The sequence below is a fragment of the Oryzias latipes genome, chromosome 9, assembly GCF_053564925.1.
Source record: "Oryzias latipes strain Hd-rR chromosome 9, Olatipes_Hd-rR_3.1".
Taxonomy (NCBI): domain Eukaryota; kingdom Metazoa; phylum Chordata; class Actinopteri; order Beloniformes; family Adrianichthyidae; genus Oryzias; species Oryzias latipes.
The window spans coordinates 4,202,012-4,216,791 of record NC_136245.1 but is presented as its reverse complement, the minus strand read 5'-3'; the positions used below and the strand labels follow the sequence as shown (position 1 = coordinate 4,216,791).

At 41.2% G+C, this 14,780-nt stretch overlaps 1 protein-coding gene across 11 annotated transcripts in view; it reads left to right on the top strand.

Moving 5' to 3' along the window:
- The window catches only part of znf608 (zinc finger protein 608), an 86,959-nt gene that overhangs the window by 39,050 nt on the left and 33,129 nt on the right, over positions 1-14,780 (top strand). For 10 of the 11 annotated variants that reach the window (XR_002873900.2, XR_013658057.1, XR_013658052.1 and 7 more), the window contains one exon: positions 3,720-3,990. Coding sequence is in view for 3 of the 11 variants with exons in the window: in XM_078952458.1 (XP_078808584.1) it covers positions 3,720-3,990 (271 nt within the window). In the remaining 8 variants the exon portion in view is untranslated. Of the gene's footprint in view, positions 1-1,163; positions 1,367-3,719; positions 3,991-14,780 lie in introns of those variants that run through there. The other variant, XR_002873901.2, reaches the window with a different exon arrangement.

The window sequence follows — 14,780 nt, the reverse complement described above, 5'->3', positions numbered from 1 at the left end:
AAGGCAGCTGAAGTCCATGGTTTGATGTGACCAAAAGCATCACATCATCTGCAAACAACAGTGGCAGGATTCCAAAGAACCAAAGGCAAATCCATCCACACAAAGAAATCTGTGTCCATAAATTTCAGGAAGAGAATGACTGACTGACAAAAAACAGATTACTGGAGTCAAGGCTAATCTACTCCCATCATAACAAATGAAGGATCTGCTCTGTTTGTGTAGGGATCAAATGACCCCCAACAGTACTCCCAGAGCAGCCCCCATTAAGAGGTCCGGTTAGACACGGTCCTGTGACTTATTCTGGTCCACAAAACTTGACCTCTCAGGGAAAATTAGAGCTTATTAAAATATTTAAAGAAGTTTCTATGTTTTTAATGCTTTGATGAAAACATTCCTCAGAGAGGAACATGCAGTTCATGCAGTTGTTGCAGATATATCAGCTGAACATCCATGATGCCAATCTCCTGTTCAACCACATCCCAAAGGTTCTCTATTGGGTTGAGATCTGGTGACTGTGGAGGCCGTTAGAGTCCAGTGAACTCACTGTCATGTTCAACAAGCCAGTCTGAGAGGATTGTTGTTGACGCCAAATTGTACCATCTGAATGTGGAAGCAGAAATGGAGATTCATCACACCTGGCAACGTTTTCCAATCTTCTGTTGTCCAGTTTTTGTGAGTCTGTGTAAACTGTAGCTAAGTTTCCTGTTCTTAGCTGACAGGATTCAAAAGAACTGATTCTCCTCTGACCTCTGCCAAGGCATTTGTTGATGCCACAGAACTGTCGCTAACTGGATATATTTTTTTTTAGGATCATTCACTATAAACCTTAGAGATGATCGTGGGTGAAAATCCCAGCAGGTCAGCAGTTTCTGAAATCCTCAGACCAACCTGTCCGGCACCATCAACCATGCTACGTTCAAAGTCACTTCAATCACCTTTCTTCCCTGTTCTGATGCTCAGTTTGAACTGCAGCAGATCATCTGGACCATGCCTACATGCATAAATGCACTGAGTTGCTGCCATGTGATTGGCTGATTGGGAATTTGCATTACTGAGCAGTTGAACAGGTGTGCTTAATAAAGTGGCCATTGAGTGTCTGTGACAATTTTACCATCATTCCAGTCAGGTTCTTTCAAAGGAGGTGCATGGTTGATGCTGCAGCTGCAGCTGATGTGGAGCTTAGCTCTGGAACAACAGAACTGTCGCGCCTCTCCTACATAAACAAATCAAACCTAGGAAGATCTGTGAGAAATACATTGGGAAGGAATTGATTCTCGTGAAATTAAGGCAGAGGCCTCAGATGCTCAGCACTTGACATCCACAGCCTGCACTTAATTTTTACTTCTTTAATTCGCTTGGAAAAGTGGTGAGTTCTAAACTGTGATGGTTATTGAGTCAGAGCGGCTGACGTCTGCGCTCTCTCAGTACAGTGATTTCCCGGAGCTCCTGTAATCGAGGCTTTAATGAGCGCTGATGATGGAGTGCAGCTCTGACATGGATTTAATGACATGTAACCATGGTTATGGTGGTCAGGATCATTCACAGCTCAGAAACATCAAAACTGCAGCTTTGGTTTTTATGAAAGGCTGCTGGAAGCAGACAGATCTGAAGTGGTTTCACACTATCAAACTATGCAGCATCTGAAGATCAGCTCAGACAGTGTTTGATAAATGATTTAAACCTTTCTGACAATGTTTCACGGTCTCAGAATTTCACTGTTTTCTTATTTTATTTTGCTCATATTTACAGATTCCTTTTGTTTTCATGTTGGCTCGGGGTGAATATGAGTTTTGCTCAGCATCACTGCAGTCCACCGCTCAAACTCGCACTGATGAATCATTGATGTCTAAAGGAAAATGCTGCAGATGTGATGTTTCTCTGAGAATCGCAGTTTTAGGACAAAACATCATTTGTGCCTAAAAGTCTGTTGGTTTCAGCTGTGCAAGTGCACAGAGTTTTGTTTTGATAATTGCAAATTATTACCTTCTGCTAAACACTTCATTATGATATTGTTGGTGTTTGCTGTAACACTTGAAATTTTTTCCATCTTTAGGAGTTTTTAAATCTCAAAGTAAAATCGATTCTAGATTTTTTTCACAAAAATACATCTGCAGTATGTTCTGCATTGTGTCTGACATGTGGCTTTAAAATGTTTGAAGACTCTTGTTTTCACTTTTCACATAACACACAGACACTTTAAAGACCCACTCTGATCATCTTTGGATCTATTCTAAAAGTGTTTCCAGTGGTCTTTTTATCAAGATTACGCTGTTGTTGTTGTTGTTGTTTTTTGTCAAAATCAAAAACCTTTGTTGTTTTCTGGGAGCAGCAGCAGTTCATCAGAAATTTGCCTCTGAGTTGTGGGCAGGACCACTGGTGCAGAGCAACCCCACCTCCCCTTCCCCTCTCCATTGCTGAGAGCTCCCTGTTTATAGGCTCTCCTGCTAGCTTACAGCCCCTCACACCCCCAACCTAACCTTACCGATGCAACAAAAATGGCAAGCAGATATGGAGTTGTTCAGTTGTACAGTTTTGAGCCGGCTCGCACAAGGAAAACAAAGACTCTCATGACAGTCCTTCATTTTTCATCAAAACGCTTGTATTTTGCTAAAACCTGTATTTTGTATTCAAATTTTAACGTTAACGTGTTTTGAGTTTTGCGATTTAAAGAGTCTAGTTCTGTAACCTTACAGTGTGGTTTGATTTGTCTGCATCAATCAGAGACCTGCAGGGGCTCAACATGTGACCAGTTTTCTTAAAAGGACAAAACCTTTCAGAGAAATGAGCCAAAGAATTCAAAAGTACAAACCATCTTTGGTTTCTGTTCTGTCCATGTCTAATGTAGGGAAATTGTCCAGTCCAGTGATTAGAAAATCTGAAGGGAGGCTCTTCTCAGTTTTTGTCTGTGTGCCGCTGATGTTCATCATCTTCAGCCTGAAGCAGAATCTCCTTTGCAGACTTTTGTGGCATGGAACCGTGCAGCTCTGCAATCTCAGTCGCTTAAGATTTCAAGGATCATTTTCATTAGAAGTTTCAGTGGAAACATTCAGGTTTTGCTCTTGAAATGGAATCTGATGATATTCATGTAGATACATGAAAGAAGAGAGAATGAGTCAAAGGGATTGAAATGTCAGAGACTTCACTGTAAAATAAATTAAAACTGCAATACTGAGATCCTCTTTCTTAATCTCAAGTGTTCTTTTGGTTCCCACCTTTCATATCACCAACAGAAAAAGAGCTTTCATTAACTGCTAACTCTGAAATTTCAATATTCTTGAACAATTAATACAGTCTGAATCCCATTATTCCTTGCCTTCTCACTCTCATGTTTCATATTGTGTTCCATCAAACTTTTATTTTATGTCAAAAACCTCCTTATTTAATATATATAATATCTTAAATGTGACACTTATATGTCAAACATATTTTTAATCTTAATGTTAATCTCTAAGACATATATTGAAATTAATATTAGTGTAAATCCACTTAAAATAAAATAAAGAGTCAATGTAATCGATTACTTACATTTTTACTTAGTTATCCATGTTTATTTTTTATGATTTAAACAATTATCATGCATCCGTATTCCCCAAAATATGTCATTGTCACATATTTTACTTCTTTCTGTTTCCTTCTTTCAATAATCCACAAATCATACAGTTGAATAATCTGTGTTTTACAAGTCAAATCACAAGTTTTTCTTTTTTTCTTTTTTTCAGGTGAACCCCATGTTTACGGCACCCGCTCCTCCTGCTCCAGTCCACCCCGGTGCCCCTGGATCCTCTTTGCCCTTGACCCCTTCCTTTTACCCTCCGGCCTTGCCCATCTCCAGCCCAAAGCAGCTGGCGGTGAGGACACGGTCCGTTGGCACCAACACTCAGGATGGCGGTGTCTCCGGGGTGTCAGAGGGAGAGCCCCCCTGCATCGGGCCATGTCAGCCCGGCACCAGCGTTAACCTGGAGGGCATCGTCTGGCACGAGACAGAGGAAGGTAAGGTCCAGAAGAATTTATGAAAGAATTTGCTGTTCTGAGCAGTAAATTATTGGCTTTGAGCTTCAGAATTGATGATGTGAGCTTGACTGTGGATGTTTGTTGTGAACTTTATAGTCATGCTGTCAGTTGGAGAAATATAGGACATGTTGGCACTTTGATCAGGCTTCTACAAAATCTCATTCTTCTGTTCACATCCTGGAGGATCCTGACAGTGGATTTTGCTGCTGTGTATTGGAACATCTTTCTTCTCATATCAGTCAAATAGTAGTTTTTCCATCCAGGAATCAGAATCAGAGGGCGAAAACTGGTGGAAATCTCATCTTTAGCAGAGCTCCGATCCCCAAATTTCAACAGGGAACAAACAAAGAAAAAGAAAGAAAAGAAAAAACCTACATTACAAATACAGAGCAAATTATCTGTGTGTAAAATGAATATAAAATCCTGTCGGGCGGTTTTATGCGGGTTTGCATAGATTAGTTATACAGTTTTATTGCCACAGGAAGGAAGGACCCTCTGTGGCTCTCAGTCCTTGGTAAGGGGAGTCCTATGCTACGTTCACACGGGCGTGTGACGTGCTGAATGCTGGTTCTTGATGCCGTTTAGCATATGATCATCTGTCACTATCCAATACTAGAGCATGTACTCCAGGGCTCCAGACTGCGAGCAATTGGTCGCATTTTGCGACCAAAATTTGAGAGTGTGCGACTGAATTTTACATCCAGTCGCACATGTGCGACCAGTAAATTTGCCTCCCCCACCCTTCGTATTTTTTATACATCAAACGTGGAAGGGGCACGTCAATGATCAATGAAATAATCAATGAGACGCAAGCCGCCACACGGACGCAGGCAGACACACACACTCGCGCACATACTCATGAAACGCGAGCACGTACACTCTCGCATGATACCTGTCTGTGAGGCAGCCACTGCGTGTGAGAAGAATAGGGAAAGCCACTGTGAGTGGCTAAAATGCGTGGAGGGGGAGGGGCCTAGAGATAATCGAGCGCACGTAAACATCTGTGGGAAGGAAACTGAGACAAATATCACAACCTGATATGTGCGTCTGAGCTATGGGTAAGCGAACTATTGATTCGTTCTTCCGACCTGCGGCTAGTGTACCAGTGCCAGAGTGTACAGCAGGGGTCTCAAACTCACGGCCGCAGGCTATTTGCGGCCCCCAAGATGATATTTTGCGGTCCCCGCCTTAATATGAAGGTTTAATGTTACTGCAGCCCGCCAGTTTGTATGAATGACACTTTTTCATCGTCGTGCACGGAGCTGACCAACCAATCACAGTGGGGTATATGACTCTTGGGGGGCGTGACAATGACAGGGTTTGAAAGCAGGAAACCTGACAGCCCCCTCCCTCCCCGGGCCACATTAAGAAGTTCCTTACTTTCCTTTTGAACGTATTTATTCGCTCGTAATTTTCTAAATACATGCAGTCCGTGCTGAACTTTTCTCTGGGCCGCACAGACCCGGAGGAAGGTTTAGGTTTTGGTTACGGCGGCGCATCAAACGGGTTACGGCAGCACACCGACCGCTCCCGTCCCGCGGGAGTCGGGTCAGCTGAGGAGAATAAATGTCCCACACCTACATGCGTGACAGCTAACGGGGCTTGAACTTTAAACACGTGCGAGCAAAAACAACATTAGTTTTAGACTCACTGAAAATACGTGGGGAAAATGCAACGATAGACGTGTTTGAGATGAACCGGCACCTCGCCTGGATCGTTGGGGACACCAGGCGGGGGGGCTGAGAGATGAAAGCGAATCTGCAGCAAGACTGAAGGACAGCAGTTGGAGTTGTCCTTAACATTCAATTTAATTTTAATATTATTCTCCCCCTTAGCATGATCTGTGTTATTATATATTTTATGATTATTTTAATGTTTTGTGATGTATGTAGCCTTTTTTAATGAATTGGTATTTTAAATTATTTTAATTAATCACTCCACTACAAAAACCATCAGGACACATGTCCCATAATGCATTGTTTTGTAGTCTCTAGTTTCCAGCTGTGTCCGGGTAGGTTTGCCCCTTGCTCCCACCCCTTTCTCGCGATATTTTTGTGATGATTGACAGTTAATGTTGCAGCAAAAACAAAAATATATGTCACACACCAGGTGATCTGCGCAGCGTTGAGTCCACCTGGGTGATCTCAAACACGCTTGTTGTGCATCTTGGCTGCACCTATTTGGGGTCACAAAGATAAATTTCCATCCGTTTTCTTTACTTATTTGTACCGTCATGACAGCGATGGTGCTGTCAGTTTACCTTCTTGTTGCATCTTCAAAAGTGCAGAATAAAATGTGACACTGCATTTGAAACAGCACATTGTAATTTCTGCATCTATTATTAAAGTATTTATTAGTAATACAGTGGAAATTTGTAGATTTGGTTAGAATGTTGATTTACGGTATGCGCCCCTAAATTTTCTGGTTGCGCCCCTAAATTTTTCAGTTAGGGGCCACTGTGCTCCTAGTGAAAAAAGTTAGTCTGGAGCCCTGTACTCACAGTCGGAAGAGGCTTGGCTTTTTCTGTCACAGCTCTATTCTGATATGTGAAACCCTTTGGTCTCATGTAATTTAATGTGATGTAATTTAATGTGATGTAATTTAATGTGATGTAATTTAAGCCGGGCACAGACAGCAATTACTGATTTCTTCTCCATGATCAATTTTCAAACCGTTTGCACTTCCATGTTTTAAAAAGAGGTGCCATCCATTCATCAATACCAAATCTGAGTCCCTGATTGGTCAAAGGTCAACCTGGTTTAACTTTCAACGTTCAATGGTTGCGCCTTTTGACCCCAGAAATGATCTTGAAAATGTGTATAGCTACGCGTGAATGTGAGAATTTTAAACCTCAGTCTGTTTGAGTCTGAGACCCTCAGTCTGCTGCCCCAAGCCATCACAGCAAATGAGAAGAGGCTAGAGACCTCAGACTCATAAAACATCCTCATCATGGGTCCACAGATGTTAAACGACCTGAGCCTCCTCAGGAAGCAGAGCTGGCTCTGACATTTTTTAGAGAGAGCATCAGTATTCAGACCCAGTTCCGTTTGTTGTCAATACGGACTCCCAGGTACCTGTAGTACTCCACTCTGTCCTCATTGACCCCCTGGATGGAAACAGGGGTCACAGGAGACTTGGTCTGCTTTAGGTCCACCGCCACTTTCTTTGTTTTTATGATGTTGAGCTGCAGGTGCTTCAGCTCGCACCATGATGCAAACTCACCAATAACACTCCAGGACTCCGACTCCTCCTCTTGGTTGATACATCTAACTAAAGCAGAGTCGTCCGGAACTGCTGCAGATGACAGGACTCAGACCGGTAGCCAATGTTTGTGGTGTAAAGGGGGAAGAGGAAGGGACAGAGGACGGTTCCTTGAGATGCCCCAGTGTCCTGTGCCCCTCTGTCATACTGCGGCCTTCCTACTACCTCAGCAATCCAGAACACAAGAGGAGCACCAGGCTGCATCTCGTTCAGCTTCTCATCCGACTAAGCCGGGCTGATGGTGATCCAGCTGTGTTTTCTTTGTATACACATCTCTACCTGAGCTTTGCTGGACCTGGAAGTGAAAAACTTGAAAAAAAGTCTTCATAAATGGCTAAATCTGAAGAAAAACTATGTTTCTTTTTTTTCAAACTTTACTCTGACGGACATAAATTGACACAATTGGACACATGTAAACACTGACTGACAGGCCTGCGCTGATCCTTTGGTTCATTGACATGACTAAGACCTTAAATTCTGGTGTCAGCTCTGTCAGAACATTTCTCACTGCTCTGTTGTGTGCATGTCTGCTCCCTCGTTTCTGTGTCAGGTCTATTGAAGTAGTTTTTGCCTTTAAGGCACAAAAGCTCATTTAGGAGTTGAAAGCTATGCTGGGACATCTCTGTTGTCGTATTCCTCTCAACTGAGTTCAAGCTGAAAGATTACACATGAAATTATGTTTTTTTGTGTTGTGCTGAAGTGAGTAAGGATGAGAATAAAGGCTAGAAGGAGAAATTTCTGGAGCTTTCTGTGCAGTCAGAATGGGCTTAGCTGGCGTCAGACGAGGATAAAAGACCATTTTTGACGTCTCTGTGAAATCTCAGCTGCAGAATTTTCTTACTTTACTTTGACAGAAGACTTCATGAGTGAAAAAAAACCTCTTTGAGCTGGAACTTCCTCCATTGCTGCTGATATTATTTCTTGTCCAAAGTCTTCCAACTGATGAGTAGATACATTTTCTTCAAACTTTAGAAAAGTAAAAGTTGCATCAGTCTGGTGAAACTTTGCAGTAAATCCGATGTTTCTGTCCGTTACATTGAACTGTCTATTGATTTGCTGGTTGAAAAAAAAATCCAGTTTGTTCAAGAGTCTCAAAAAGATTTTGGACCAGAGCCACATTGAACTTTCAGCTACAGGATCTGTTTTCCTTTTTTCTGTTGAGTATTTTATGTGTCTGGCTCATTATAAAGGTCCCTGCTGTTAAACAAAACGTGTTTTTCAAATGTCCAAACTTTGTAACATATTTTCCAAATAAAATCACGGTAAGTCTGACTTTTGTCATATTTTCAATGGCATGATAAACATTGCTAGCAGAACTTGAATCAAGCTCCACTGTCTCATTTGAACCATTTGAAGCTCATTTTTAATTTAAATCTTTTAAACCAGTGTCATCAGAGAACACGATGGCCAGAAGTTCCTTTTCTATCTGCCCATAGTTTCTTCACTGTGTCTGTGCTCCAGAATTTAGATTCAAGGTCTCTAAGGTGTATTGATAGTGCACCTGGATGCTTGGTTCTGTTCTCAATTACATCGGCTTCTAGCAATCATCTTTAGTCGGTGAGGTTTTCCCAACTAACTTCAGGCATGTTCCTGTGGTTTCTGTGCTCTGAAGGGCTTCTTTTTCTCATCTCTTGTGCCACAGTTGTTTGTTTTTTCCATTCCTTGTTGGTGTTTAGGCTTTAAAGAGCGACTCTGATGAAAATAATGTTTTTGGTGCTTTTAACTTGTTCTTGTGGCATCTTTTCATGATGGAGGACACAAAGAAAAATCTGATTAAAACTGCATTTCTGAGTGTCTTTTCATTCAAATTGTGCATCGGGGGAGAAAAAAAAAGAAAGCCTGTAGTGGTGATGTAAGGTGAAACAGTCCATGGGCTACAAGCACCCTGCTCCGCTTCATTCTGATGCATCCACTTGCCGATGACTAGATCTATGAACGTCTTTGTTTTCCTCGCCTGAGCTGGAATCTGGATCTTACAGTTTTTCTCAGTCGCTTTAGTACAATTCTCAGATCAGAATGAAATCGTAATTAAAAAACCCATGGGAACACTTTAAAATAGTTTAAAAGGTGCTCAGAGAGTGACTATAATGCCTTAGTCATAACTGCCCTTATGGGTGAATACAGTCTGCTACAATACATGCAAAGAATGGACAAAAGTATAAAGAGCACACACGAAATTTTAAGATGGGGTAAGTAGGGGTGTGGTAGGTGGGATGTAGGCATGTCATATGGCCTTTTCATTTCTCAACCCCACCAAAACCTGCAAGTGGTGTTAAAGTGGTGTTAAAGTGATAAGTTTGCGCTCCTTGTGTGCAATCTGACTGCTAGAAATTGAGAAATTAGACAATCATCGTGCAAACATCCTAAGGACATACTACAGGCACTTAAGTAGCACATCCACACCCCATGTGTGCAGCCTCTGCACACGCTCAGTAAGGAGCCAATACATGCTACCTTACTAACAACTAACACAACGTGCAACTTGCATTATCTTTCCCTTTATGGTACACGTACCACATGCACAACAATGGTACGTTCCATTTTCATGACGTCCCTTAAGGTGCCCGTATAAGCCTCAAGGGAGCTGCAGGACACACCTGCAGTCTCCTCTCATGATGACCCTCCACAGTCCCGGAAGACCCAAAAACCAGCAGCACCCATACGGCTCAACCCTTATACAGGTGCATGAGACTAAGGCATAGGTGCCAGATTCTGATCTCTATCCAGCTTTTCTTTAAGACAGTGATCATTCATGCTGAATACAATTCAGTCCCTGAGCATGTAGCTTTCTACTGTGCAAACGCTCTAAAAAAAATTTCTGTGACAGACAGTGCATTTAAAACGTATGTTCAACTATTGTTGCTGGTATTTCACATTCATCCTGTAGGAATTTGTGTTGTAAATTTCTAGAGCATCCTCGCCCAAAACACGCATGGTACTGTTTGGTACTGTTTTCTACACATCCGAGCGTAGCAGCCTGTTTAGCGTCTAGCAGTTAGCTTTAACATTTATGTCAAACGACTCCAGCAAACAGAGAAATGGGCCGTCTTCAGACACCATGCAGTAGGAACAGGAAAATCATCTTAACACTTTGATCATCCTGATGTTGAGCAGACGAGATAAGAAAAGCCACATTATCACCTGTCTTGACTTTTGATCCGGGTCTGTCAGTCTGTTCTTTTATGAGTTGCAAACAAGGTTGGGTGTTATTGTAAATATGCTAATGCCAATAACTTGTTGCGGTGTCTGACTGTTTTTTTTTAACTTGTTACTGACAAGGTTGAGAGTTAGCAATGTTGTTTTAGGTGTTATCAGTCTGTTTATTCTATATGTTGCAGACAAGGTTGGGAGTTAAATACGCAAACACGACCAATATATAGCATGCTGTAAACAAGTGCTAGTGTTACTGCGAAGTCTGTCTGACTGACGGACTTATATCTGACTCTTGTCTTGCCTTAGTCGCCTTATAGATCAGTGCGCTTTATCTATTCCATTCGTTTAAAAATAAACTATTAATTGACAGTGTGTCTTATAATCCGATGTATGTAACATTTAATGAACGCACAAAACGAATTTACGTTCCATTTGCAAGACCCACCTGCGCTCCCTTTACGCCGAACCTGTACGGATCAATCCCCCCCTACAGGGTGTATGTGACTGAGACTTAAACAGCTGAGGTGCAGCTCTCCAGGATCAAGCATCAGCCAAACTAAAAACATCTTTGTTTCGTTTCCGCTCTGCTTCTGTAGAGCGTCTGCAGAAGATGTAGACCAAGATGAGCAGCGTCTCCATCCCAGCTTCAGTCCATCATTGTCTTTGTGTTAGCGTTTCACTTTGTGTGTGGGGCTTCTTCAGCTCAGAGGAGTTTGTTTTAGGCCATGTCTGCCAGAGTCTGACCCCCACTTTTAATGCTAATGCTTGTTTCATGGTCCTGCTCACGCAGAAAGATGTCTGTCGTCCTGCAGCTGCGTTCATCATTCTCATCACAAACCGTGAGTCACTCTGAAGGAGGAAGACAGCAGCTGCTGTGAGCAAAGAAGCAGAGCTGTGAGCATCAACATAGGCAGTCGCAGAAACATCAACACACCAGATTTATGTTAAGTGACTTCTTCCTCCTTCTGTCTCCAGCTGTTTTTATATGCGAGGCGAGTGTTGATGTTGCTGCTCCTTACGTAATTCTTCTAAAAAAACATCTACTTTCTAAAAAAATGTTCGTGCATTTCTTAGTAAAATATCTTTACTTGAAAACATTAATCAATTAAATGCATAAATGAAATATATCTTAATTGTTTTTATATTTGCCATGCAAAAAATTTGACTTTTGGTGTTAAATGTCTCTAAATCACGCTAGTCATAGTGCATTTCTGGTGTTAATCTCAAAAGACACCTTTATGGGATGTAAAAGTGTGACATTGCTTTCGCTGTGACACTTTTCCTGAAGATTAATGCCCTCCCCAAAGGTCAGAGCTCATAGCCTTAGTATGAGTTTATTTATGTCTCAATAAAATAAACAATATTTCACGACTCTGCTCTGATCAGCATGGTTGCCATGGTAATTGTAGGCAGTAGATGAGGTCTGATCTTAGGATACTAAAGTGTGCAGCTGAGTCTATTGTGTACGAAAAGCCGTAAAGTCAAAAATAACAACCCCATATCATCATTCCTCCACTGCCATGTCTCACTGTCAGGAAGATGAAATGCTGTTTGGTTACATTTGCCACCAGGGTTTTTAAAAAAGAGTTTACTGATGTAAAACAAGGGACACTGCACAAAAGAGCAATAATCACATGAAATGTAAAACGACATGTTGTGCCTGGTTTGAGCAAAATTGCGAACTGTACTTCCTACAAAAGTAAGAATAGGAAACCAAGAAACTAATAAAAACAAAAGCAAATAAAATGAAAAACGATAAAAATACTAATAATAAACGATAGAATAAAAAAAAATAACAATCTTAATAAATAAAATAAATAATAAAAGACGCTTGTTGTGTTGATATTTCTTTAAGATCTACTAAAGTCTGCTTTTTTTAATGGCTCATTTAATGCTCACGTTGCCTTTCCTTAAATGCAGAAACCTCTGGGTTTTATAATGTTCATTTTTTTTCTCTTTGTTACTTCACCCACTCGCCATAGAAGCTAGTTTCCAAAATCTAGAAAAAATTGCCACTAAAATGACAGATGATTTTGTGAAGCGGTCTGCACTGTCAGCTTTCCACAAAAGCAGGCTCTCCATCATAACTGAGGGGAGTGAGCGCAGCAGAAAAATGCTCAGACTGAGTGACAGCTCTGACTCTCTGCGGAGGAAAGGTGAAGGATAGAGGGGGAACATAAACAAAAATAAATTCATTAAAAAACACCAGATGGCCTGATGTAAGAGAGAAGAGGGAAAAAGAAAGAGAAAACCATGAGAACGGCAGTGAAGGATGCTGCCGATGAGGAATGGAAATGCAGAGGGAGGAAGATGGAGGCAGATTTCATCACTGATGCATGCGGAGTGACGCCTGATGTCAGAGTAGGGAAGACAGAAAGAAGGATCCAGACTGTTTTTCTTCCTGCTGCTCGAGGACAATTAGGAGGTGTAGCGATATGTGAAGCCCCCTCCTGGTGGCAGCGGAGGGATGCGAGGTGGGGAGACGCAGGCTGCATGTTAATCAGGCTGAATGCTAATTGGACAGACGGGAAGGAGAAGAAGAAGAGCTCCTGGCTGCAGGGGGCCGACTGATGAGTGCTAATCAGGCAGAGATGAGCTTCACTCTTAATTACATACAGACTGACTGACGAGTAAATTATGGAAAGTTATTTTAACTTTGTAAACACATCCAGTGAAGCAGGCGGTTTTTGGAGGATTTTTCTATTTCTATGAAGCAGCTTGATCAAACAGGGCTCTCACACACAAAAGAAATTCAAATTGCTTTACAGAGACACAAAAAGGCACCAAACCTACTATAAAATCAGTTAAAACAATGAATTAAGAGGAATGAAAAGTACATATATATATGTGTATGTGTGTGTGTATATATGGTGTGTGTGTGTGTATCAGAATCAGAAGTACTTTATTGATCCCAGTCGTGGGAAATTTGTGCGTTACAGCAGCATTGTAACCATAAAAGAAAGGCTGGAGGAGCAACAGTACTGCTGTCTACAAGAAGGCCTGCAGCAATCTCTACTTCCTTTAACGTGTGCAGCAAGATGCTGGAGATCTTCTGCCAGTCTGTGGTGGCCAGCACCTTGTTCCCCTCTGTGGTCTGCTATAGGGAAGCAGCAGCATCACAGTCAGTGACGCCAACAGACTGAAGAAGCTGATCAGGAAGGCGGGTTCTGTCATTGACTGCAAACTGGAAACATTGGAAGCAGTGGTGGAGAAGAGGTCACTAAACAAGATCTTATCCATCATGGACACTGTTGTCACAACAGTGGAGCTCCTTCTCTAGGAGTAAGATGCTAGTAAGATATTTATTAGCATTGGCAAATACCCAAAAGTGTTAATAAGATTCCTTAACATCTAAAGTCAGACCATTGTCTTCAAAGTCCATTTAACTTAACTGCTTATAAGCTTAACAAATGTATTAATTAACTTTGTTAACAGTTTATTAATTGTTTTGCAGCACCTCATCTAAAGTGAGGAAGGTTTTTACCACAAACAACCAAAAAGCATAAAGCCTGTACAAAGAACTTTATATATGGATGGATGAAACAACTTATGGTTAAGTTGATAAAACAATGAATGGATGGATGGTTAAAAAAAAGGATGCATGATGGATGCTCAATGGATGGATGGATGGATTAGGTTTGAAATGTTGAAATGTTGTGTTGAAATAAATTAAATGCATTTTTTCCTTTTTCTTGTGTATCAATAACAAAGTTTATTGATAAGTTTACTTAAATGACAAACTATAGAAAATAAATGGTTAGAAGTAGAGCACAGAGGTCAACCTGCGATTGGAAGATCCCAGGTTCAGTTCCCGCCTTGCCCGCCAATGTGTCAAAGTGTCCGTGGGCAAAACACTGACCCGCACTTTGCTCCTGGTGGTTGTAGGTTGGCGCCAGTGTTAGACAGCAGATCATTGTGTTACTGTGTGCTTATGGGTAAATGAAGATGTGACTGTAAAGGGCTTTGGGCCTTCTAGGAAGATAATAAAAACATATTGAATTATATGCCTTTTATCATTTTTGATTCTATTTTTTCTGGGTAAAATCACATTTCTTAATTAAGTGTTATTGCAGAAACAATTAACTTCTTCTGAAGTACTTTTTTATTGAGTTGTTATATCTGCAGGATCAAAAGACTGTGAATCTTCTGTGTGTGTTTTTTAGGGGATGAAACGTGAAGCTGAATTGAAACCAGAATTGAAACCAGGCTGGAAGCTAGGCTTCATCTTGGTTTTGGACATTTGTGAAGCTTGGAATATTTGGGTTGAGGTCAATGTTAACATTTATCTCCTTTCTGCTTAGACCTGAATGTTTATTGGTTAATGTTTTAGTTTTTGTTTTTTAATGTTCAAAATT